This window comes from Leptodactylus fuscus, chromosome 1, assembly GCF_031893055.1.
Source record: "Leptodactylus fuscus isolate aLepFus1 chromosome 1, aLepFus1.hap2, whole genome shotgun sequence".
NCBI classification, from domain to species: Eukaryota; Metazoa; Chordata; class Amphibia; order Anura; family Leptodactylidae; genus Leptodactylus; species Leptodactylus fuscus.
In genome coordinates, this window is record NC_134265.1 from 196,546,148 (window position 1) to 196,573,182 (window position 27,035).

The window sequence follows — 27,035 nt, forward strand, 5'->3', positions numbered from 1 at the left end:
TGACTCATCTAAGAGGCTACAAAAGAACCCAGAACTAGAGATGAGCGAGTATTACTCGAAACGGCAGTTTCGAATAGCACAAACCCATAGCAATGAATGGAGCTGGCTGACACGCAGGGGGTTAAGCGGCAGGACGCCGGCCCCGTCTGCGTGCTGGCCGGCTCCATTCATTGCTATGGGTGCGTACTATTCAAAACTGCCGTTTCGAATAGTACTCGCTTATCTCTACCCAGGACATGTAAAGCACTGCAGGCCTCACTTGTCTCAGTTAAGGTCAGTGCTCATAATTCAACAATAAGAAAGAAACTGGGTAAAAATGGTATCCATGAAAGAATTCCAAGACTAAAACCACTGAGGCACATCTCATATTTGCCAAAAACCCTGATAGTCCCCAAAGGAAAATATTCTGCGGACTGACAAGAAAAAAGTTGTTTTGCACCCCGTTACATCTGGTGTAAAACTAACAAAAGAATTCTGCGAAGTAGAGTGGGTCAAAACTCCTTCACAGAGACGTGAAAGACTCATTGCCAGTTATTGAAAATGTTTGCTTAGATAAACAGGGAAAAGGGGGAAACAATAGCCCACTCACGGCACTTGTGACCTCCAGAATCCAAAACGTTGCATGTGATGGAATCAACCGATGTACGGAAAAATAGCTCCCTCGGCTTAAATCAAAATGTAGACCATAGACAATATCCAGCAAAGCGGTGATTCCATAAAACTTAGCTTTTATTTTGTCAAAATGACATCATAAAATTCACAAAAAAACACGTGATGTTTAAAAATTCCCCATATGTTGTTCAAAAACAGCTGATGCTCTGTTTGTCTCCTGTGTTTTGTTGCTGCTATGCCCGTGCTGCATCAACTACACTCACCGGCCACTTTATTAGGTACACCATGCTAGTAACGGGTTGGACCCCCTTTTGCCTTCAGAACTGCCTCAATTCTTCGTGGCATAGATTCAACAAGGTGCTGGAAGCATTCCTCAGAGATTTTGGTCCATATTGACATGATGGCATCACACAGTTGCCGCAGATTTGTCGGCTGCACATCCATGATGCGAATCTCCCGTTCCACCACATCCCAAAGATGCTCTATTGGATTGAGATCTGGTGACTGTGGAGGCCATTGGAGTACAGTGAACTCATTGTCATGTTCAAGAAACCACTCTGAGATGATTCCAGCTTTATGACATGGCGCATTATCCTGCTGAAAGTAGCCATCAGATGTTGGGTACATTGTGGTCATAAAGGGATGGACATGGTCAGCAACAATACTCAGGTAGGCTTTGGCGTTGCAACGATGTTCAATTGGTACCAAGGGGCCCAAAGAGTGCCAAGAAAATATTCCCCACACCATGACACCACCACCACCAGCCTGAACCGTTGATACAAGGCAGGATGGATCCATGCTTTCATGTTGTTGACGCCAAATTCTGACCCTACCATCCGAATGTCGCAGCAGAAATCGAGACTCATCAGACCAGGCAACGTTTTTCCAATCTTCAATTGTCCAATTTCGATGAGCTTGTGCAAATTGTAGCCTCAGTTTCCTGTTCTTAGCTGAAAGGAGTGGCACCCGGTGTGGTCTTCTGCTGCTGTAGCCCATCTGCCTCAAAGTTCGACGTGCTGTGCGTTCAGAGATTCTCTTCTGGCTACCTTGGTTGTAACGGGTGGCTATTTGAGTCACTGTTGCCTTTCTATCAGCTCGAACCAGTCTGGCCATTCTCCTCTGACCTCTGGCATCAACAACGCATTTCCGCCCACAGAACTGCCGCTCACTGGATGTTTTTTCTTTTTCGGACCATTCTCTGTAAACCCTAGATATGGTTGTGTGTGAAAATCCCAGTAGATCAGCAGTTTCTGAAATACTCAGACCAGCCCTTCTGGCACCAACAACCATGCCACATTCAAAGGCACTCAAATCACCTTTCTTCCCCATACTGATGCTCGGTTTGAACTGCAGGAGATTGTCTTGACCATGTCTACATGCCTAAATGCACTGAGTTGCCGCCATGTGATTGGCTGATTAGAAATTAAGTGTTAACGAGCAGTTGGACAGGTGTACCTAATAAAGTGGCCGGTGAGTAGATTAGTGAGTGATAATTGACAGAATTTGGGGCATACTGTCACTGTACCAGCTACTTAGCTTGCCAGCTGAAAAAGCTTGTGGACTATCTTCTAAAAGTGAAATTGTGCTCCATGCAGTAATCTACCACTGTTCAAACTGATGCTCCAGCATAAAAGTGCCATTCAATGTGCATTTCACCTTACGACCATGAAATAAGGGAGGGGGAGTGGAGTCAATGGCTTGTCCTGGTGAAGTTGGGGGTGTGAAATGGTCCAGTGTGTAGGAATTGGAGCAGGTCCCACCTGGTGTTGAAACTGTGCCAGCCCTGCACTTATGAAGTGATGTCAATACTAGAAAACAATGGGCCTTGCTGAGTTTCTACACTGTGGCCTCCAACACTCAAAACAATGACCCGGTGGCCATCATTGCTAGTGTATTGTTTCCTACCTTAACTGATGGATATTTACAAGGAAAGCCCCACATAGCCATCAAAGTGGGTCATCTATCCTCAAAAAATAAAGGAGGTTAAGTATTCACCTTGGAAACTGTGCATGGCCATCAGTTGCTAAACCACAATAGATTCCAATAAGTGGCATGGCAGCAAATGCACGCCAGTAACTTGATCAGCCAGATGATTGGGTGCAGATTGCGTGGAGGAGAAGCAGATAGGGGTGATAATAATACATGCTAATGCGTCAATGACTACCATGTGCTAGAGTGTGGAATAGATGAGGCAGCTTGCCCCAGTTCCCATACCAGCACTATCACGAGTAGCACACCCATGACACTACTACTTCCTCCAGTACTCCTCACGCTGTTCTCATCCAACACATCAAAAAGAGGAAGAAGAAGAGGAAGTCTTGGGCTATGAGGAATATTTCTCTGAGATGCCACATGACTACTAGAGAATGGGATTTGTATTAGTGAAGATAAAGACATGGTTGACAGTACACAAATACAGCATGGTAAATTACAAATTGAGGAGGAGCACACAGAACCCTAACTCAATATTTGTAGTTCACTGCTTTCAAAAATGTCCTTATTCTCAGTAAGTATGACAACACTGCAGCAACTGTCAGTCACAGGGCTGTCAAGACCAGAATTAGTGATGCTAGTGCCATCCACATTCTTATTGTTAGTTGTAGCACCTGCACAAGTGTTTCCTACTCCTCCTCTTTTTCCTGTCCTCTGCACACTACTTAGTGATTGGCCAACAATTCTGACATTGTTTGTTTATTTTTTTAACCAAAAATATTTCAATAAAAATTGCGACACAATAAAAGGGTCAACTAGTCAGTGAGTATTACACTAAACTGTGTAAGCCATATCTTTTCAGATTTGTAGAGGCTTTTTTTTTTTCAGATTAGCACAGGCTAGACTACATATTGGGTGGACACACCAAAAAATACTGAAATAACAGAAATTCTATTTGTAGATTAGCAGAGGCTGCACTACGGTGCATGTATATACGTCCACTTGCGCATACAGAGAGACTACAGAGATTAGCAACAATGCTTTGTGACACTGTGTATTGTAACCAGAATGGAAACCTCCCCCTCCCTCCCGGAAATTCCAAAATAATTTTTAAAGATTAGTGTAGGCTAGATTATATTTTGGGTGAAAACACACACAAAAAAAATCGATAAAATAACAGATTATTTTTCTATATTAGTGGAGGCTGCACTACTATGTAGGTATACTTGGTATGCGTATACTTGGGCATATAGCGAAATGCTTAAGAAATTCATATTTTTGTCAGATTAACAACAACACTCTATCACACTGTCTATGGTCACCAGAATAGAAAAAAAACCCCAGGAAATTACAAAATGTTTTTCTTTTTAAGATTAGCGCAGTCTAGACTGTATATAGGGTGAACAACAAAAAAATACTTGTATAAAATAGGGTTTTTTTAAAAGATTTTAAATATATTTAAACCAGTGCTTTGCTGTTAAAACAGCAGTATGTGTTTAACATAAAAATATTAATTCATGCCAAATGAAGTCCTTAACAAAACATTTTTCACTAACTAGAATGTATAAGAAAAATTTAGTCTTTGTACCGTATTAGCCAGTGGATATGATATGTAAAGATTGAGAATCCTCAGTAGTTGATAGCTTTGTTAGCCATTAAAAAAGGTATCAACTACTGAGGACTATCAATCTTTACATAACTAGAATGTGTAATTGCTTAGTTCTCTAAGTTCTTCTAGTCATCTAATTATTGCTGGAATGCCTATTGTTTCACAAGGGAACGTCACAATTCTCCTACTACTGGGATTATGGTGTGGGGGTGTCATAGTGTACGGTAAGGTTAGGTTTGGATTGGCCAACAGGTGAGGAAGGGAATCCCCAAGTGAACCCCTGAGCCAAGTGGTTCCCCAGTTCACCCTGGTATGGCACAATACACTCATTGTACTTCAAATAGATACTTAACATACAGCATCTTAACAAGACTATACAGTATGTCAGTACTGCGTAGAATAATTAAGAAACTACTCAGTTTATTTTTATACCCTGTAGACACACGGGACGACTGAATCAAGCCAACCGATATCTTTCTTAAAGGGGTTGTGCAGGATAAATCCATATTGTAAAAACAAGGCACCCACGCCCCCCAGCTTTCTAATCTACAATGTTTTAGCTATAATGCTTTGTTTTACTGTAATATATATGTCATGTCACCTACATATATTACATTTTTTTACATTTCCGCTTAAGTTGTGGGGTCTGAGTCTAATCGATATCCACACCCTGAAATGTCAGTGGAAAGTACCTGACGTCTGCCCCATTATACTTATTATTTCTCCTTTGGATATCTGTACTCTGGGACATCATTGCTGGAAGACTGTTTTTCATTGCGCGTGATGATCACACATGCATGCACAATGCATTGGGCGGCCTCCTCACAAAGAGGAAGTGCCAGCCGGCGATGATGTCCCGATTTCAGAACTGAAAGGAACCAAGAGTAAGTATAATGGGGCTGGCGGGCTGGGTCATAGAGCTGGTAAACATTGCTGTGAAGCATATTATACTGTGCTGGGACCACTGTGAAGCATTATACTGTGCTGAGGCCACAGTGAAGCATATTATATTGTGCAGGGGTGGGTATGGAGCATATTATACTGTGTGGGGTCCACTGTGAAGCATGATACTTTGCGGGGGCCATTTTGGAGCATATTATATTGTGTGCAGGACACTATGGAGGAGCATTATAATGTGCGGGGACCAGTGTGGAGTACAATACTGTGCAGGGGTCACAGTGGATCATATTATATTCTGCAGAGGCCACAGTGGAGCATATTGTAGTGTAGGAGGCCACTGTGGAGAATATTATACTGTGCAGGGACCACTGTGGAGCATATTACACTGTGCAGGACCTTTATAGGGCATATTATACTGTGCAGGGGTCACTATGGAGTTTATACTGTGCAGGGGCCATTGTGGAGCAAATTACACTGTGCAGCGACCACTGTGGAGCAAATTATATTGTGCAGGGGCCTTTGTGGAGCATATTATACTGTGTAGGGGCCACTATGGAGCAAATTATACTGTGCAGGGGTCATTGTGGAACATATTATACTGTGTGGGGTCCACTGTGAAACATATATTATACTGTGCAGAGGCCACTGTGGAGCATTATACTGTGTGGAGTCCACTATGGTGCATATTTTACTGGATGGATGCCATTGTGGAGCATATTATACAGTGTGGGGTCCACTGTGGAGCATATTATAGTTAAAAACTCTATGTAGCCTGCAATAGAAGTGCTGTTGTTTTTTGGTTTTTTTTGCAATGCATTAGCACTGTATTGCATTGCATAATCAGACCCCCTGGGGTTCAAGACCCCCTAGGAGGTCTAATAAATGCAAAAAAATAAGTAAAAACAAAAGTTACAAATCTATAAAAATATACCACCATTAACACCATAGTGGGAAAAAAAAGTGCCAAATCGACGTTTTTTTCACAGTTTTGCCTCTGATAAAAATTTGAATAAAAAGTGATAAAAACAATAGCAATTCCTCAAAATGGTATAACTAAAAAGTACACCTGGTCCCACAAAAAAAACACCCTATGCATCTCCATGGATGCATAGGGCGCCCAGAGCCTGGGGGCTTGGTCTGGTGGCAGGGGTGTAGCTGGACCACTGGGTCGCTCGCCCTGCGGGCGCTGTGTTGTGGTTGTGGCTGTCGTTGTAGAGTAGGGACCCACTATAAAGAGGTCGCCGTGAAGTGGCTAGTGGGCACATTGATCAATATGTATATTAAGAACCTCATGTTCGGTATTGTAGAATTTGCTGAGAAGCACTAGATCAATGTATAAGATTGGAATGTGCGGGCCATGTTTTTCTGTTTTTGTAAATATTTGTGTATAGCTGAACAGTGGGCCCCCAGAATGAATTTTACAGGTGGGCCCTAGGTGCCCTAGTCTGACACTGTTTAAGGTACACTAGTAGCTTTGCATTATTTTGCAAAGCAGGATAGAGTGTACAGGATATTTCCAAAAAAGGAAAGAAAATTATATAAAACTTCAACTTTATTATATAAATTTAAAAAAAGGAAAAAGAACAGATGAAGACAAACATAGGTCAGCTGTGTCTGAATCTGGGGTAAGATAAAGATGGTTCAAAAATAAGAAAATAGTGTCCAGCCCATCAGATTGATTTTGCTATATGTGGCATTGTTTATCCAAAACCAATATATGATTTCTAAGGCCCTGTTCACACGGGCAGCGGAATGGCAGATTTTGGTCCTGATTGTGACGTGGGAAACCGCAACAGAATAGGGCCAAAATGCGCCTGCTACGACTGTCGTGGCTTCCCGCTCCGGAGTAGGCCCAAATGAATGGGCCTAGCACGGAGGGTGCTGCCGCAAGGCGAATGCCGGGGCCAAATCAACCGCGGAATCCACCTGAAGAAAGGGCAGCTCGCTTCTTTTTTCGATGAGTGGCAACATGACTAGTAGCTTTGCATTACATTGATTTGGTTTTGGAACTAGTGGTATGGGCATTTCTACAGAGTGTCCCAAGAGCTGCCTGCCTGGCCTAAATGTGCTATCGTGACCAGCAGTGTCTCTGGAGTGTCTGCTATTGAGCATACCTGGGATGTCATTGGTTGGTAATTCCAAAGGGAACTTCCAGCATCCAATCTTGATTTGCATGCTCAAGCGCATTCAGTGTGGCATAACATTCCTCAGACAACCATTAATAATTTCATCTAGCTTACCAGTCACAGTGAAACGTATTCAGTTTTAGCTTGATGAAAGTGTCCAACACTATAGCCAATATGGAACATTATACTGTATGGAAGGGCCACTATGGGGCAATATATTGCATTGGGGCTTCTATGGCACTATGCGGTACTATTGGACAAGATTCTTTAGACATCACTTAGTGGTATATTAGTTCTCACTGGCTCTTGTCAATGAGAAAAAAGACTTACCGTATTTTTCGGACTATAAGACACACCTAGGTTTTAGAGGAGGAAAATAGGGAAAAAAAATTTTGAAGCAAAAACTGGTAAAATATTTAATATATGGGAGTTGTAGTTTTGCAACAGCTGCAAGGCCACATTGACAGGTGACCCTGCAGCTGTACGGGGATGCATAGAGCGTTTTTTTTGCGGGGCCAGCTGTACTTTTTAGTTATACCATTTTGGGGGATATCTATTGCTTAGATCACCTTGTATTGAAAAAAAAACAGGAGGTGATTTAGAACTTTTATTTATTTCATATTTTTAAAGCTTTTTTTTTTTTTTACTATTTTATTCTCCCCCCGGGGCTTGAACCTGCGGTCACTTGATCGCAAGTCCCATAGACGGCAATACAACTGTATTGCCGTCTATGGGACATTCTGTATATTAGTATTACGGCGGCTGGTCATAGAGACCAGCCGCAATACTAATACAGCAGTGACAGGCCGGGGAGCCTCATTAGGCTCCCGGCTGTCACCCGGACAGGTCGGCTCCTGCGATATCGCTGCGCAGGAGCCGGCCTGCAACTTTACAGGTACGGGGCCGGTGGGGACCGGCCCCGGGGGAGAAGGGGCCACCGATACTGACCCGGCATCCGCTGTACTAGAGAGGCGGATGCCGGGGAGGGATAGACGCCGGGGCCTGAATCGCTACGATCCTCTGCCCTTCATGAAGCCAGCAGCGGGGGGACGAAGGAGCCCCTGCCGCTGCTGGCTTCATGCAGGGCAGAGGAGCGCAGCGATGTCTCAGGCCCCGGCACCTGTAATGGCGTCTATCACTTGCCGGCTTCCGCCTCTCTATTAAAGCGGATGCCAGGCGCCACCTTCAGACTATACAACGCACCCTTCTTTTCCCCAAAAATTTTGGGGAAAAAAAGTGCGTCTTATAGTCCGAAAAATACGGTAGTTTTATGGTAATCAAAGGGACTGTACTGTCTCTCAGTGGTATTAAAACCAATGGGGCTGTACTGTCTGTCCAGGATATTAAAATCAATAGGGCTGTACTGCCTTTCACGTTCATGAACTGTACCAATTGGCCCATGAGAAATAAGCCTTTGTGCTTTCTATTTTTTCTCTCTCTCCTATGATTCTATGTGTCATGCTCAACATTACAACTAGACTTATCTTTCGTTTAGCAAAAACTGATATATGCACCTACCTGTCTTTGGGGCTTTGTACGAGGAAAGGGCATAGTCAAAATTAGTGATGGGATGAACCTTGCAGGATTTAGAAAAAAAACCAAAAATGTTAAGTTCACCAGCAAATTTCCGTATGAACAAGGTTCAAGCATCATGATGTCAGAGGGCTCAATGCAATTGGGCCTCACTGGTGATCCCAGGGCATATGACATCAGAGAAGAGGTTGGAAGAGCCTGTAGTAAAGACTGGACAATAAAGAAATGTGAGAAAAGATGTTTTTTGGTTTGTCCACAATTTCCATGGGCCTTCACTTATAGCCTGGGGCAGTGTTTCCCAACCCTGTCAGACTCGGGCACGCCTACCAAATAATTTTTACCACAAGACTTAAAAAACAAATGTTTTGATGTGATTTTTGTGCTCTTTTTGAATTTACACCTGGAACATAAATTTGTAAATTTAGAAAACCTCACCAAAACCATCATCAACACTGCATGCATTTTCCCACTGCAGTTTTGATGCAATTGTAACTGCATCGCATGAATGCACCCTCAAAGCTACACTATCCTATACTATCCATCCTACACATGCAAAAATTTACCTTTTACCATGATCAAGCTCCCTTAGTGGTCCCCAGACACCTAATAATGTTCCCAGTGGGCCACAGGTCAGTAGCAATTATCTCCAGTGGCCCCCGGATAAGTATCAATGTTGTCTGGTAGCCCCCAGCGCATGTAATAATGTTCCTAATAACTACCAAGCAAGTAATAATGTTCCCCAGTCAAGTAATAATGCCCTCCAGAGGTCCCCAGGCAACAAATTTTGTCCCCCTGTGGCCCCTAGGCAACTAATAATCTTCTTCAGTGGCCCCTCAGGCAAGCAATAATGTCCCTTAGTGGCCCCCAGGCAGGTAATCTCCAGTGTCCCCTAGGCATCTAATGTCTTCCAGTGACCCCCAGGCATCTAATAATGTCCCCCAGTCTCCTTAGGCCGCCAAGCACCTAATAAAGTCCACCAGTTGCCTGGCCCAGGCAAATAATGTCCTCCAGTGGCCCCCAGGCTGCTAAAAATATCTTCCAGTGGCCCCCAGGCTGCTAAAAATATCTTCCAGTGGCCCCCAGGTAGCTAATAATGTCCTCCAGTGGCCCCAAAGCAACTAATAATGTCCCCTAGTAGTCCCTAGGCAACTAATAATCTCCCCTAGTGGCCCCCAAGCACCTAATTAAGCCCTCCAGTGGCCCCCAGGCAAGTAGTGATGCCCTCTAGTGGCCCCCAGACAACAAATATTGTCCCTCAGTGGCCCCCAGGCAAGTAATAATGTCCCCCAGTGGCCCCCAGGCAGCTGACAATGTCCCCCACTGGCCCCCTAACAACTAACAATGCCCCCCCAGGCATCTAATATTGTCCTACAATGGCCCCCAGGCAAGTAATATTGTCCACCAGTGGCCCCTAGGCAGCTAATACTGTAGTTAGAAGGGGATGTGCAGCCATTTCCCTATCGGATTTTTGGGCGCCCCAGTACTCCTGTTGTCAAGCACTGCTCTCGTGTCTGAAGAGACCCCAGAGAATATTAATAATTCTTAGGTGGTGAACCCCAAATATTTCAGGCTCAGCCAAGACTGAAATCTTTGAAAAAAATTCATAATGAGCCTGGCATTTTACCAACTGGTTCGCTCCTCTCTAGTTACAACCTCCAATATGGCAATAGGGCAAGACTCCTTGAGGTGATTGGTCTCAATCTACACATATGTAGTTAGCGTTGTTGTGGGACTGTCTGGGGTTGATTTTAGCATTAATTAGAAATATATATTTAAGTATATATATTCCAGTACAGGTGTTATGTGTGCACCCATTCGAACTTCTGCACCTTCCAATTGCACACTGCGGCACAGGAGGCATGTTTAGTTTTGAATTCTTGCTTAGGGTTTTGGTTTCTCTGTTTGAACTCTGTCCTATTCCTTCACCTCTGTAATTGATTTTCCACCCCCACCCCCATCTCCTTCATCTTGGTTTCCCTCTGCCCTCTAATAGTTAATATTAACCTTGCCTGTGTGATTGACAGCCTATCTTCTTATCAGGACTGGGGCAGGTTCTTCCTATTTTTTTGTTTGCTCACATTCACATTGGTGCTTGCTATTGCTTCGTGCATATGCTGGCGTTTCTCTAGTAGTTTATTACTTGTATTTTTATTCTGGACCTCTGGCTTTCCCTTTGACTATTCTCTTGGATTTTGATTCTGTACTACGTTGTTCGACTGTTATCGGACCCTTCGCTAGTTGACTTCCCCTTGTTGTTGTTTGTTTTGTCAGATATATAGAATGGGTTTGTTGACCAGCTGTCATCTATTGCTTAGGATAGTACTGGCAAGCAGGAAGGAACAGTGGGGGTCTGAGCTTAGGACTCACTGTCTATTGTGCCCCCCCACCCAGGGTTCTCCGGAAGCTACTGCGGAATTTATTTTTTTTGCCTGACACCAACAAGTGTTGTAGGTTTCAGTAAAAGTAGGGGTGCAGTGTTAAGTATGTACAGTATGGAAAATTTACCACATTACTATAGGGAGTAAGGACCAAAATGGGATATCCCTCCTGAGATGAGTCATCCAGTTGGGATAAGGAAACGTGCTCACTAGAGATGAGCGAACACTGTTCGGATCAGCCGATCCGAACAGCACGCACCCATAGAAATGAATGGAAGCACCTGTGACCCTGACTTTGCCGGTGTCCGGCCGGCATCACAGGTGCTTCCATTCATTTCTATGGGTGCGTGCTGTTCGGATCGGCTGATCCGAACAGTGTTCGCTCATCTCTAGTGCTCACTCCAATTTCACAGCATGTGTGTCTTTATTAACACACAGCAACAAATCACATGACGCCAAACTGCGTTTCAGGGTTCTCTACCCTTTTTTCAAGTGGATTTACAGTAAGTAACAGGATCCCTGTAAGGAGTCACAAAGCGTAGTCAGTGTCTGGCGCTATTTGAACAGTTCTCTGCAGCACTAAGCTAAGTTTTGATAAATCTCACCATTGGGATATCTGAGGAGGAATATCTCATTTTGGTCCTTGTACTCTCGTTATACTTATCCTCTTTAAGAATAAGTGGAGGTTCTTGCTGCTCTGAAATGCTCCACATTGGTTAAATCCACAGAACTATAAGCGCAGGTGTATCCATATATTTCTACATTACTATAGGGGGCTGAGGAGAATTTAGGATTCACTGTAGAAGAACCTAACCTTACTCTATGATCACATAACACAGCCTTCTCCCGGTGCTCCCCAGTGCTATATATATATATTAATTCTGTAGTAGTCTGCTCTATACAAATTCACAATTCTCGCCCGATTTGGGTGAAATTTGGCACATCCTCTCTCCACCCACAGGAGCAGAATACTGCGCACGTTACACCTTGCTAGCGTCCCCCCGTCATGAAATTTGGGACCCCGAAGTTAGGTCCTATACATATAATGGGGAAAAGTGAAAGTGTTGCAAAAAAACGTGCGGGAAAAAAACGTGATGCGTTTATTTCGGCCCATTCACTTTACGAAAGGGGAAAACAACCTGGTGTTTTTTGAAGCGGTTTTTACAAAAAAACTCCAAAAAAAATACAAAAAGCGCAGCAAGGTACAAAAAAAAAAATTCCTAATTAGGAAGCGTTTTTTTTCCGGTGCCAAAATAAGGCACACGTAATTTGCGTGTGAAGTAAGCCTTATGGAGCTTTCTGCATGCGCTTCTTAATGTTTGCTACAAAACCCCTTTACCTACCCTGGAATACCAATTAGTGCCATTGACGGCTCTGCTCCATTGGACCCACAAGGAAAGGTCAAATTAATATTAAATATTTTTTCCTAACTTTTTTTGCCCCTCGCTGGAGTAGGTCTTAGTCAGACGCATCTTATTAACTGAAAAATACATAATTTCTTCAAATCAGTGTTCATTTTAGATTTTGATCCATCTTTATTTAAATAGTCACGAAGGGGTGATTCAGTGCATGAACAAAAATAAACCAAAAACAAAAGAAAGAAAAAAAAAGGCAAAATGATGGGATAATCCCTGGTATCATAAATATTTAAAAATATTCAACCCTCATACTGAAATCCTGAGTACCAACAAAAAAGTCTGTTTCTCAGAGGCAGAAGGGAACATCTGCATCCCGTGATCACCATATTTAACTATCAATCAATTCTGCTCAAAACACTTTAGTAAGGAAGGCTTCATGTTGAGATCCATGCAAAGGAGAAAAAGGGCCGTGATGAAATTCAGCCTCCAGTGCTTAAAATAAAAGAATGCTGTTGTGGTAGCAGAACCCCCACCTCAGGGGTATAAGGATCCCGATGGATGAGACTTGGCAAAGGAATGCCTCTTCACAACTGTTTTGGTTTCAAGGCCACTCTCTGGACTAATTTATAAAGCACGCCAAAGTTCTGTTGAAAGACCAAATGCATTTGTTATTATTTCGCAAATATATCATGAAAAAGCTAGGCCAAGCAATGATTTTGTGTTATGAACTGGAAAAGAGTTGTTATTAAAAAAGTAAAAATATGTCACATACAGAAGCCAGGTTACAAATGAAAATATTGGTTCTGGCTGGCTGCTGTCCAGTTATTCTTTTGATCTTCAAGTCAGAAAATAAAGTTGCCCACGTACCTGAACAGCAAGGTAGGCCAGACCGAGGTAAGCTGCAATGCACATTGCCAACAGGAGATCAAATATTGCTGGTTTTACTCTGATAAAAGAAAACCATAAGATAACTTAATAATGGTCATAGCAAAGAAATACCCAAATCAGTTCATGAATCTAACACCCTAATGCCCAGGATATTTTTTTTTTTTTTTTTTTTAAATCAGGTCAGTGAAGGTTAAAAAAATTCACCTGTCCTGATGCCTTCTGATGTTTTTTTCCAGCGGAAATCCCTGCCGCATATGACCGCTGAGGCACTACCTCAGACGTCCGCGGGTCCTTTCCTATAGTCACAGATTGGCCAATTAGTGGCCTAATGAAAGGGACCCGGGAACGTCACAGCCAACAAGTACTTTTGCCGCAAGAAAATATAAATATATTATTACATTATATATATATATATATATATATATATATATATATATATATATATATATATATATATATATATATATATATATATATATCTCTATATGCGCACTTCCCCCCCCACTAGACCCAGCCTAATTTACAAAACAAAAAAAATTATCCTGACAGCCTCTTTAATGAATTATAAAATGCTTACTCTATATATTTTTATTCTTAAATTATTTGCAGTGCTGCATGATAGGCAAGTCTAGGCTAAATCCATACTCACCGATATGCATTCATTGTTTGTTTTAGCTGATCATAAAACACAAATTCAGGATCTCTAGACAAAAACAAGCAAACAAAATAAAGAAATAAGTAAAATACTTAAAGAAACGGATTGGGCTCTCAGAAATGAACACAATGTTATACAATAGTGTTAAAATGACAGCAATTCATGCCTATTCAAAATATAATAAATGGGGTATGTCCACCGGAATAAAACACACCCTAGCTTTCTTTGATGAGTGGGGTCTAAACCTTTGGAGCCACCCTCAGTCTCACTGGACATTGATCATTTTTAGATATGATGCTGCAATATAACAGTGTGCTAAAATGTTGCTATGTGGCACTAGCCTCACAGTATGAATGTTTATACTAAATGAAAACGTAAAGCTGGAAATGTTTCAAGTAAAATTTTACAAACATTATATCTTCTTTATGTTCATAATACTGCGCTTTCTCATTTACCTTTTGTCAGCCTTGACATGATAAAGCTTGACGTCTTTCAGGTAGCGGCTCATGGTATATTCCAGAGTGTTGAGTACACTACTGTCTTTATCTACCAGTTGTGCTGCACGGGGCTGGCTGGTCAGCCATTGCATCACTGCTTCTAACTGCTCCTTCTGGACTTGCTGCAGACAAAACACAGAACAAACAAGATAAAGACATCCAAGCAATACTATAAATGAGGGTCCTTCACAGTACTACATCATTTCCAGACCACAAGGATGAGCACTAATTTTTAAATCTATTAGACACAAGTAAGGCAGCATTTTTTTTCCAGCCAGGCCTCCCAGTCATTGTTTTGAGCCTTTGCTTACCATCTGCTGTGTGAAGATCTGTAGGTCAGATGGAGCTCCCTGTAATTAGATACAGCAATGTGAATACAAACTGTTTGACAAATACAGAAATAATGGAGATCAAAGGGAACCTGTCAGGAGTTTTAGTGTGAAACCCTCACCAACAGGCTCCAGTCCTGAATGAGTACTTTACAAATGTAGTTATGTATGAAAATTCTGCTAAGGGATAATGCTAAAAGATTACTATTATTCTACATGTACTTTTTATGGGAGTTTATGATAAAACAGTGTCCCAGGACACTTCTGAACTCTTGCACATGTACAAAAACCATTCCCTTACTCCCTTCTCATGTATACAAATAATTTGAACTACTATACTCAGCTTCACTGGAAATAACTGGTAGAGCTGGTCTGCAAGAGTTCCAGAGATGAACCACTATATCAGACACATTTGGATTATCAATGATGCCCTCAGGAGTGGAAATACAGTGACAACAGGAAGATATCCGACCTCCTCAAGAAGTTTAATCATGCCACTATGGGTGAGATTGCAAAAGTAAATGTGTCACTAGTCAAAGTAGCCAGCAGTAGCCAGGTAATTATTGCATATGCAAATTACGTAGTCAGGTAATTTGCATATAGAATAACTTTTTTTAAAAAAAAACCACTACTCCTTAGCAAGATTTTTATACACAACCATGTTTGTAAGCAAATCATGTAGCATTACAACCAGGTGCTGAAGGTTTCACATCCAAATCCACCTGAATGGCTCCCTTTTAAAGTAAAAGGTATCAACCCACCTTCTCTGTAAGATTATATATGACACGGGTAAGTGCTTCAGCAAGGATACGAGTGTTACGGGCCAGCACCTCTGTGTCTACTTTCCAACTAAGGTACAAGAAGAAAATCAATTAAAATTCATGAAAACAATTCCACAGTTATCCACGTCCAAAATCATTTGCATTGTAGTCAATGCACAGTATTGAGCTAATTAATATTAAGGAATCTCACACCTAACAATTCCATAGTATATTTCCTACAATCCAAAATTCCACAAAGAAAATATGGATGTCTAAATCAAATGATGTGACTCAAGAAAGCGCTATAGATGTAATACAAATAGAACACTTGATGGTTCAACCAGAGTTTTATTGGAGGTATAGAATGAAAATGCAAGTAATGCTGGGTTCACACCAGTGTTCGGTCTCCGTACTCAGGTTTCAGTCTTCTGCCTGTCAGACCGTGTCCGGCCGTAAGCGCCGGTGAGCTTTTTATGCTCTACGCGGCGAAATAGTTTTTTTTTTTTTTTTTTTTAAACCGGACACAGAGTCCTGCATGTCCGACTTTGTGTTAAAAAAAAACAAAAAAAAAACTGTTTCGCGGCAGAGAGCATAAAACGCTCACAGCAGGACACTTTTCAAACCCATTCAAATGAATGGGTTTGAAAAATGCCTGCAGGTTTCTGTTTCCTGCCCAGTTTGGGACAGGAAACGTAAACCTGCATAATGAAGATCCCGGGCGCAGATGTGAACGAGCCCTGAGAATGTGGATACATTCAGAAGCAGAAAAACTTTTTCAGCAAATGAAATTCATGGTGAGATAGAGAATAGGGAGGCAGATTTGAAATCCCACAGAATTCCTCACAAATTTGTACTCACATGTGGATGGGGTTTTAAAAGTCATGTTTACAAAACACTGTACTGAAATCTGCAGCAGGGGCATTCCACAAGCAGGCAGAGCTCCAGCCTATAGTGGCTGTGAACGATATGGCACCTCAGTCCCTTTTATTTAAACCAGGCACAGCCATTACATTTACATTAGAGCACTGGAGAATATTCAGAGAAACTAAGAACTAAGATTCAGTTGTGACTTGGAAAGATTCTTTGAACTAACCTTAGATCCAGAACACTGTTGCGGTGACTGCTACGGTGCCCATCTAGGTGAGAGATAGTAAAAGATGGAAGCCTGCGGATAGCAAAGCGTTCATGCTCCCATGCTAGTGTGTCTTCAGCCAGGTTTATTTTCTTATGAACCATGGAAAACTTTACCTCAGGGAACTGGGTTGAAATAATCTGAGTAAAGAAAAAAGTCAAACCTTATTTAAAATAAATAAATAAATACTAAGAAATATCTTCACCTATTCACTTTGAACACAATATATTAACGAAACAAAGCAAATGCTTTCCTGAATTACCATTTCCAGCTCTTTGAGGAAAGCATGCTGTAAAGTTCCTTCTTTAGGAGGCTTAGAAACATGAAGATGCAAACTGTTGCCACTTCCAATAGTATCCAGGCACAAAACAAAAGCCACATTATCTTGAAGGAGGCTTGAATCTAAAAAAAGAGAAGGAGCTAGATTAAAACTCCTGATGTCCCCAAGCATCACCCCAGCCCAAAAAAAAATAAAATTAAATAGAAGCAGAAGCAACTGGGTTTTTTTTTGTTGTTGTTGCTAAAAACTGATTTACAAAAATACTATTTCACTTTTTTGCAGCCATGGGAGACCAACACCACCAATACAGCCATGTCTCCCTGTTCCAACTTCAAGTGCTAGAATACCTGTGTGGTCCAGATGATCTTCTAACCATCTCTTTGTTCCCTGATAATTAAACTTTCCTCCTCCTGATGCGAAAAACAGCAGATTGTAACTGTGAATGGGAAAAATTGGAATTTAAAGGCAGGCAAAACTAGCAAGCCAGGTCAATAGACAGAAAATACCATTAACATTAAAGAAGGCATATAGACAGAAATATACAGAGAGCACTTTAAACATGTAATGAAACAGAAAAAAACAAACAAACTGTGAAGCAATACTACCACAGCATGCACATGCGATTTCCCAGTTTTATCCATTTGTCCTGGGATTAGATGTCAATACTACACCTATGCTTTCTAGTTCTACAGTGTTTAGAGGTTTATTTGCAGTACTGGTCTATGAAACTCAATGACACAGAGGTCACCAGAGTGAAGAAAAAATGTCCACTGAAAGGTTTAAAGACTGTCTAACACATGGCCTAACAGGTCATCTCCACAAATAGCTAAAGCATGAAAAAACAAAGCTAAATGTATTAAAGCGTAGTATTAATTTACCCATTTATACCATTCTATTAGAGTTCTAAAACATCAATTCATTTGCAAAGCAGTAGCTAAAGTAGTAAACTTCAGTGACAGGCACAGAACATCTCTCAATACAGAAGCAGGGGAAGAGTGAAGAAATCCAGGATTTCACAGAAATGATCCAAAATTTGTTAAAGAGGACCTTTCATCAGATCGGGCACATGCAGTTTTATATACTGCTGGAAAGCTGACAGTGCGCTGAATTCAGCGCACTATCGGCTTTCCCGATCTGTGCCCCGGGTAAAGCGCTATCGGTCCCGGGACCGTAGCGCTTTAGTGTCAGAAGGGCGTTTCTGACAGTTAGCCAGGAACGTCCCTCTGCCTCGTGGCGCCTATCGCGCTGTACAGTGTGAGCGGAGAGGAACGCCCCCTCCATCTGCTCGTCCATAGACGAGTGTTATCAGGAGAGGGAGGGTGCGTTCCTCCCCGCTCCACAGCACAGCGCGATAGGCGCTGCTGGGCAGAAGGGTGTCCCTGGCTGTCAGAAACGCCCTTCTGACACTAAAGCGCTACGGTCCCGGGACCGATAGCGCTTTACGCCGGGCACGGATCGGGAAAGCAGTATATAAAACTGCCTGTGCCCGATCTGATGAAAGGTCCTCTTTAATAAGGTGTATTACAAAATGTATTAGTGACACAATTATTGCCAGAAAATCAGAAGTTGTCCGAAATTTTAGTTACGCTTTAAGCCATTTCCTAGGTGACACATACATGACCAAGCTGATAGATGGTAACAAGGACAAAATATATGGGTATAGGACTTACCTGGCATGTGTTCGTTTGTATGTATACAGTCTAGAGAAAAGGCGTGCCAGCTCCAAAAGGACAGCCACACCACTGCCATTAGAATCTGCACCATAAGACAACCACTAGAAAAACAAAAAATTTGACTTTACGAACTGATGTGACCAAATGTCTCCCTGTTATATTCTTATTAAAATGAAAGAACTGAGAAAAAAGTGTTACAAAGTGCGCTTTGGGAAAAAGAATGTGTTTAGTTGATGCAAAACTTACTGGAGCAACTCCAAAAGTGTCATAATGAGCAACAATGGCAATTGTAGGAAGGTCTTCTGAACCCAGGCCAGTTAAACGTCCCTGAAAAAAATTAAAACAAATTAGTATTTATTAGGAATAGTAAAGTAGGTAAAAAAAAGTAAACCCTAAACTGTTTGTTCCACCACTCCCGCAAAAAAGCTGTCAATAATTTGAGACTATTTATTACTTATTTTTTTATCACCATTAATTCAATGGTGCTGTATATTTACACACAATACACAAAACAAGTACAATACTGAGTGACCAACTGGTAGAGCGAGATAGAGAACCCTGCCCACAAGGGACATTGGTGGGGGTCCAACATCCAGGCCCTAGAACCCAAGGAAAAATATATAAAAAGAATAGTTTCCCTAAATGACTGCTCACATCATCTCCTGATTTTTCCGGTTCTTCTTTTCTCTTATAATCATAGAGCATGAAAAATAAATTAGAGAAGCAGTGTATTTTTATTTAAAGGGATTCTATCACTACAAAACAAATTTTAAACTAAAAAGTACATAGGAATACCCTTTAGAAAGGCTATTCATCTCTTACCTTTATCATGAAGGTCCACGTCGCTGTTTTTGAATTTTACTTCATTCTTGCACAGGGGGCATTCCCCCTGTGCTCTGAACACAGAAATTTCATCCATTCCAGTGCCGCCTTTCTTCTGCTCCATTGGCCATTCTCCTCTTCTTCTTCTTCCAGGAGACCACTGCAAAATGGACGATGGAACAGTCGACTGCCATTTTGTGGTGGTCTCTTACATGAGCAGAAGAAAGGTGGTGTTGGAATGGATGACAACACTGTGCTCTGTGCTTTCTGAGAACAATGAAGAAAAATTCAAAAACGGCGGCCCTGAAGGTAAGATAACTAGAGATAAACTATATGATGCATATTTTGGGTTCTATTCTTGGTTTTGTGTCCTTTCAAATTACCCCTGTATTACTTTGTACAAATTTAACCTTCTTTATCTGTGCCTCTGTTCCAGAGAACAGCTTTATAAAAAATATGCATATGCCTTGACACAACACCATTTGGGCCACTCTAACTAGATCACTTCTGATGAAGGTCTACGGACCGAAACGTTAAAACTCTGCATTGATCTTGCCTGGCTTTCAATTCCACTGCTTTGCACTGTGTCAATGGCGTTTACTATGTTGTTGTAAAATAAATCACTGTATGCTTGCACCACAATCAGTGTGTGCAGCAAAATTCATTGCTACCTCCATTTAATCTAAGGGCTTAAAGTTCGCTGAGGTAGGCTCACAACATTTTCCAAATAAAGTATCGTAATGACAGCAATAATACACTGTAAAATTATTTACGTAGTCAATGCTAGCATATAACTTTGTCCTGCTTTGTCGTTGCTTAAGTAGCATTAATCACAGATGAGATATTTTTGAAGTTCATAAATATTATAAGTACAACCTCCTTATATACAGACACTTACCTCCACGCTGGTTACCAACCAATCACTGATTGCCTTACTCTGAGCTCCACTTGTTACCATCTGGAAACCATTTGCAGTAGCAGTGTGAAGGAGTACTACATGGGAAGAAAGGCACAGTCAGTAAATAATATTTATTACTGACAATGAAGCAGAACTGTTGTGCAATTTGGCCATAGAATTGGTTTACATGCTTTACACCACATTAACAGCATCTTTCCTGGCAAGTGGGAAAGGCAACACTTGCTGAAAAGGGGTTTTGCTTAAACTGTGACATTGTATGCCAAAAGTGCCTACTGTGTTCTAAGCAACCCCTTTCAAGGGTAGGGCAAAAGTGGCATTGCTGCAGCCACAAAATGGCCTAAAATTGTGTTGACATGCAACCATTCTAACAGTTTTCAGATAAAGAAAAAAATTATAACAAAGAATACTAAAATCAGAAAACAGTGATACAGCATTAAAGAATTAAAAGAAAGATAAAAGTGGCAAAGATTGAAAGAAAATCATTGCCAAGAAAACCAAAAATAATTCAAATTTATTTTTCAACAGTTTGTGTATAAAATAATCTGGGTGTAATGGAGACGGAGGAGGAAATGGCTGATCTATTAAATGCCTTGTGTACTGTATTCACACAGAAAAATCTAATCACAGACGATTAGGGGTAATGTAAATATTCTCTATTAAACTTCACGTGTAAGAACTGCAGTATTGCCTTAAAAATATTAAAATAGATCACATTACAGGGTCCATGCTTGCAATCACGTCCATGTCTGAAGGTCTTATATACGGTGATGAAACAGACCCTAACATTTAAAGGGTTATTACTATCTTGGCAAATCACTACTGAGATGGGAATAATTTCTCCTAAGTGCCTACCGCTACCGGTGGGACCAACGGGAAGAATCAAAAGAGCCGTTTCCCTAACATGCAGGTGTAGTGTAGCACATCAGTATGGGACTTACGGTATTGTTGCACAGCACATTACCTACGCATTTTTCATAGCTGTGGAGCTATAGCTCAGATGTGTTATGTTTTTTCTGTAGCTCCCATTCACCTCTATGAGAAACAGCATAGTGCAAAGCTGCTTGGCTGTCGCATAGATCTTGCCCTAGTTATTCCTATCTTGGCAGCGATTTGCCGACATTTCACAACCCATGAACTATTATTATACTCTGTTCTCTTCAGACACCCCACCCTTCCCCGAGTATAATGATTGGAGGCCCCGGGGGGAGGGTGATCAAAAATAATAAACAGGTAACTCCACCTCTCCTGGGCTCGAGTCTTCTCTCATCTCCTGCTAACAAAGACGTCTCTAAATTACATCTGATGATCACACCTGTGATTGGGCCTCAGTGGTCACATTGACTTCACGAAACAAAATGACAACGGCATAACTCACATTACATTACGCCAAAGTCATTTTACGTGACCGATGAGGCATCACTGGCATCATTTATTGACATCTCTGTGAACAGAAGACGCCGAAAGGTCAGCGCCGGAGGCCATGAGAGGAGAACCTCTAATCATCATCAAAGTATAATAGGGTTCATGGGTGGTGATTGGGCAATAGTGCCGGCTTGATATTCAGCACTTTACAATACATATTCACTATCCCCCCCACACTTTGGATACAAAAAAAAGTGTGTTGGGGGCAGTGGTAGACTCTCTTTAAGTCAACTCACCTTCAGCGGCAGAAGAGGTTCCTTGGTTAGCGGAAGCTGAAAGTGTCTGTTCATATATAGACAGAAGTTCAGCATCCTCCACAGCAAAGTAAACAGGAACTTGAGTCTCCATGGAAAGCATCTCAGGTTCTATGTCCATGAATTGCTACAAATTAAAAATATGTCAATTATAAGTTAAATCCAAGATTTGTAAATAAGCAAAACATTTTCTTTCTTCATACCGTATCTCTGGCATAATAAATAATGCATTTTGATACCAAAAAGATATGCTCCTGCCAATAACTGCTGGAGCATCCATTTTCACTTGTGGTTGCTGCCCAGTGCCAACCCTTAACATAAAAATTGACAGGTGTGGCTTGGGTGCATTGAACAGCTTGTCTGCATATGGGTTAAAAGTAGATTTCCTCAGTAACAAGACCGCACCCCCTTTAAGTATTTGGCTGTAATGACTCTCATACAGATGTATCGGGTCTCTACTCTATATCCGGAAGCCTCCAATGTCACAACTGGACAGAAAACTTGCTGCAAGATCCATCAGACAGCTGATTCTAAAGAATGACAGTTTGTACTGCACCAGATAGAATGTGCACTGCTGTTCATGCTGTTTGTGCATGACACCTAACTGTAATTATAACCCCCAAAGTGTCCATCCTCTCTTGGTTTTAACACAAACACCTTACACCTGATACCTCACAGCAGGAAACTAAAAATGTGAAGTGCTCTATAGCACGAGTGACTAGAGATGAGCGAGTATTATTCGAAAAAGCCATTTGGAATAGCACGCACCCATAGGAATTAATGGCTATGTCTATTCATTCCTATGGGTGCGTGCTATTCGAAACTGGAGTTTCGAATAGTACTTGCTTATCTCTATGAGTGACCAAGATTTCCCACTGACGGCAATTTAGTGTGTCAACCCAGTTTGAAACTGTTTCTACACCTTTCTTGATTCTTATTTACCACATTACACAGGATGATACATTCATCATATGTAATGGCCAGTATCATCGGAATGGGTGTATAAATAAAACTGTCATGATACTAGTCTCGTTATCTAAACAAAATATTTGATTTATAGAGGAAAATGTAATAAATATGAAGTAAAACAATGAAATAAAAAGATTTCCAACCTGCACAATATCTTGTGGTAAAGCAGCCATGTCACGAGGCAGGATTATTACTACTGCACCCGCTGACTGACGCAGCGCTTTCTGATACTGCTGAAAAGAGAAATCAGCTAAGCGCATAAGCACACATCGCCGGCTCAGTACATCTGCCTCTGCTGTGCGAGCCTCTGTGTTAAGAACCGAATTTCGGGTACCTGCATGAAACAAATGAGAATCAGAGTTTTTGGTATCACAGCAATAAAATTTAATAAACCTTAGAGAGGACTCTACACCATCTTCAGCTCATTGCAGGATTCAGTATTTGCCATACCACTGTTTACAATACAGTTGGAATATTTTCTGTAGTCCACCATCACCGTTCGTGAGCTTTTAATTTCAGCCTCCAGTATCTGATTTAGGCTCTCTACTGTCAGGTGAGCAGTGCCATGCTGTCTGTTCCAAGTCAGGATCACCCATCTGACAGTAGAGAGCCTAATTAGCATGTTGGATGCTGAAACTAACAGCCAAGGAAAAGAGATTGTGAAAATCATTGGTATACTTTAGATGTTTTCCATGGGAAGACTGGCCATTGACCATACACATTAGAAAAATGTTGTCTGAAGCTAGAAATTTTACTGGCACTGGCTAACCATCTAAAATGCTTGAGAGAGTAGGGCTCTTAACTCTCTCCAAAAACACAGATTTCAGGGAAAAGGGCAATAGGGAAATTAGATATCTGCACAGACTTTGTAGCCACGTCTTCCAATTTCTCTATATTAAAAACACTTGCACACGTGGCTCATAGATATGTAAGTATATGGCAGCCAGCTTTAGGCTCAGCTGAGATTTATGCTGGTTTCACACTGAGTTTTGCACATGAGACTCAGCCCGCCTGGAAGTCAGATTTAGCAGCCTGTACACTATGCCAGTAGACAGACTCCAAGCATTATAGTTATAGCGTTATAGTCCCTACCAACAGAGGCATGGACTACTAGGAGTCATTCCCCATGTATAGTATACAGGAAGGGGGGGGGGGTAATTCGTCTCACATCCGAGACTGTAGTAGGGTGAAACCAGCTTTAATTTCCATAAAATCTTGCATATGAATGTTTGTTTACAGTAATATAAAAGTCTGTCGTGTAGAATTGGTTCTTCTGTTTTACCTCAACTACATGCCAGAAGATCATCAATCTCCCAATTTAAAGGGATTATGTTAAGAAGAGAAACTCTTTACATAGACGTTGGTTCAAAGGATACAGATTACCATAGTTCCAGATATTATTTATTTTTAAAGCAACATTGATTCCATGGTGCTGTGTATTGGAGGGCTTATATACAATACATAAAACAAGTACAATACCAACAGTGACCTACTGGAACAGTGGGATAGAGGGTCCTGCCCGGAATGGCTTACAAACTACTTGAACTCCCCCAGCAGTCAGATGTTATGACAAAGGGGCAACACTGTAGTGGCCATCCATATCTATTAAAACCGTTAATATGTTTATTATGTGGTAACATCCATTAATACAGAAGTTGGGATCCACCTGTCCTGCCTTGTGTTACTACACACTTTAGGCCTCCTCTCCTGAACATTCCCTTTTCTTTCACAGATTTGCATTTCTGGTTGATGTGCCTGAAAGGACAACCATTTAGACTAGGGCTACATGGCAAAATGTAACAGGCCAAAATGTCACATAGAAGTTGTGTGGCAAAAATGTCTCTGTGGTGTTGAATTTTGGTAGCAGGTTATCAATGTGAGACATATCACTATAGCCTTAAAGGGGTTGTCCCATCACAAGGATCCTATCTATACTGCTTGTTAATGTGGATGTAAGACTTTTCCTAAGTACACTGCTTCAGCAAAACTGCTTTGTTTGTCCACTATCTTACTTTATTCATTTTTTTTTTTTTTACACATCCCTTGACTTATCTGGTCATAAGTCAAGTGATGTATCTGCTGCTCTCAGGGGGGAGGGAGGAGGGGCTAAGTGCACAGGAGCGAGCCTGGAGGGCGAGTAGTTTACCCTTTGGGGGGAGGGGCCACCAATACAGACTCGGCATCCGCTGTAATAGAGAGGCGGATGCCAGGGAGGGTTAGATGCCTGCAACATTGCTATGCTCCTGCCCTGCATGAAGCCAGCAGCGGCAGGAGCGGAATAACAGTATCGCTCCTGCCGCTGCTGGCTTCATGCAGGACAGGAGCATAGCGATGTTGGAGGCACTTGTGCCGGCGTCTAACCCTCCCCGGCATCCGCCTCTCTATTACAGCGGATGCCGGGTCTGTATTCGCATTGTGAAGGCTAGACTGGTCTCACCATCTATGAGTGGGTTTGCATATGTAAACCCGCCCACCAATGATGCAACAAAGCAGGAAGACAGAAGATTTTACAGCAACGAAGACTGGTGAGTATGCGACGTGGGAATACCCCTTTAAGGCTAAGGCCCCACATTGCGGAAACGCAGCTTCTTTGGTTGTAGATTTTGCTGCGTTTGTTTGAGCCAAAGTCAGGAGTGGATTAAGCAGAAGGTAGAAGTATAAGAACTCCCCATATAATTCCCATTCCTTTTGTAGCCATTCTTGGCTTTGACTCAAAAAACCACAGCAAAATCTGCAACAAAAGAAGCTGTGTTCCGCAATGTGGGGCCATAGTCTAAAGGGCTATGAGGGCTGTATTATATCCCACTAGAAATCCGATTTACACAGGTGACCCTACAACACAAGTTAGTCTGGTCTCTATGTGACAGGTGCTGGAGAGTTAGTCAGATGGCTGCAGCTTGCATCAGTTGTAACAACGGCCACTATCCTGACTGGCTGACATCCGGGTAAGGACACTGCATACAAAATGCCTACACTGCAACCCTATGGGGACAAGAGCAGCCGTAGAGCCGTCACTCATTAGCCCCTGCTGTCAGACTGCCTAGCACCGCGGCGGAACAGCACGTGACAGGTGTGGAGACGAGGACTGTCACTAACCGTAGCTTTGGCCTTGGAGGTCATACTGCTGCATGCGGTACACAGTGAACTCATGGGCGGCCTCGGCCTGCAGGGGAGACACGAGGAGCAGAACCGCCGGGATGAAGACAATGAATGTGAGCGGAAAAGACGCCTTCAGCATATTATCAAACACCTCGCCGGCTTCTTCCAGCATCCTGCAGCTCCGTACAGAGCTCTCCTCAGCAAGAATGAAAGGTCAGCTAGGGGGGAAGCTGACAGGGAAAGGCCGAGAACTAGTGCTATGGCGGAACCGCAAATGCCTACAGCTTCCTCACTAGCTGGGGACCAGCAGGCACGACATAGACACCTCTCAGTGGGCCTTCAAGAGAGAAGACTTCAACCAATCACATAGTGACAGGCCATACATAGACACCCAAACTGGGGTCCTATCACACAGGTCAAGAGGAAGGATAGCAAAGGGCGTTTGGGCGGAGTCATAGCTGGCGAAGATCTCCTAGCGCTCATCTCGCGGCCTTTGTACTTAAACGCAGTCAGCGCTCACGTGCAGGAGCGTGTGTTCTGTTCCATCCGTGTGAATGTGACACTTACGAAACAGATTTTGTAGGTGGAATCTACGTATATAAAATATTATAATAATATATTCATATAGAGATTATAATAATAATTCTATATAGAACTTGGATTTTAGTTTGTGCTTCATCCTTCTGCATCATTGATGAAGGTTTGCCACATACCCACAGATCAGGCAGCTAACTGACCTGTAATAAGCTCTGATAGTTACCAAATGACGTTGTCATGTCGTTTTTATCCTACAGGTAAAACATGTTAGTACATAGTATGGTTCAACTACACTTCCCCTGAGTTCATTAGGAGAGTATATGTAGTGTAGTGTCCCAGCTAAGAGGTTA

At 42.0% G+C, this 27,035-nt stretch overlaps 1 protein-coding gene across 1 annotated transcript; it reads right to left on the reverse strand.

The window, feature by feature from the left end:
- Nucleotides 1-12,601: 12,601 nt before the first annotated feature.
- On the reverse strand, nt 12,602-26,464 carry NCLN (nicalin). The gene is made up of 15 exons (XM_075280863.1): nt 26,146-26,464; nt 23,193-23,383; nt 22,063-22,207; nt 20,384-20,478; nt 18,910-18,990; nt 18,661-18,764; nt 17,338-17,426; nt 16,973-17,112; nt 16,672-16,850; nt 15,579-15,666; nt 14,800-14,838; nt 14,447-14,610; nt 13,986-14,039; nt 13,316-13,394; nt 12,602-13,092 (listed from the first exon to the last, which is right to left on the reverse strand). Exons 1-15 carry the CDS (start codon nt 26,318-26,320, stop codon nt 13,033-13,035), a joined length of 1,683 nt encoding a protein of 560 aa, XP_075136964.1. The 5' UTR covers nt 26,321-26,464; the 3' UTR covers nt 12,602-13,032.
- Between the last annotated feature and the right edge of the window lie 571 nt (nt 26,465-27,035).

Excerpts from the sequence above, each read along its gene's own strand:
- NCLN (XM_075280863.1), bottom strand. The coding sequence starts at position 26,320 with ATGCTGGAAGAAGCCGGCGAGGTGTTTGATAATATGCTGAAGGCGTCT. Across the intron at positions 14,611-14,799 it reads AGATCTTCACACAGCAGATG|CAAGTCCAGAAGGAGCAGTT; the intron begins GTAAGCAAAGGC and ends TTTTGTCTGCAG. Across the intron at positions 14,040-14,446 it reads CATGTCAAGGCTGACAAAAG|AGATCCTGAATTTGTGTTTT; the intron begins GTAAATGAGAAA and ends GTTTTTGTCTAG.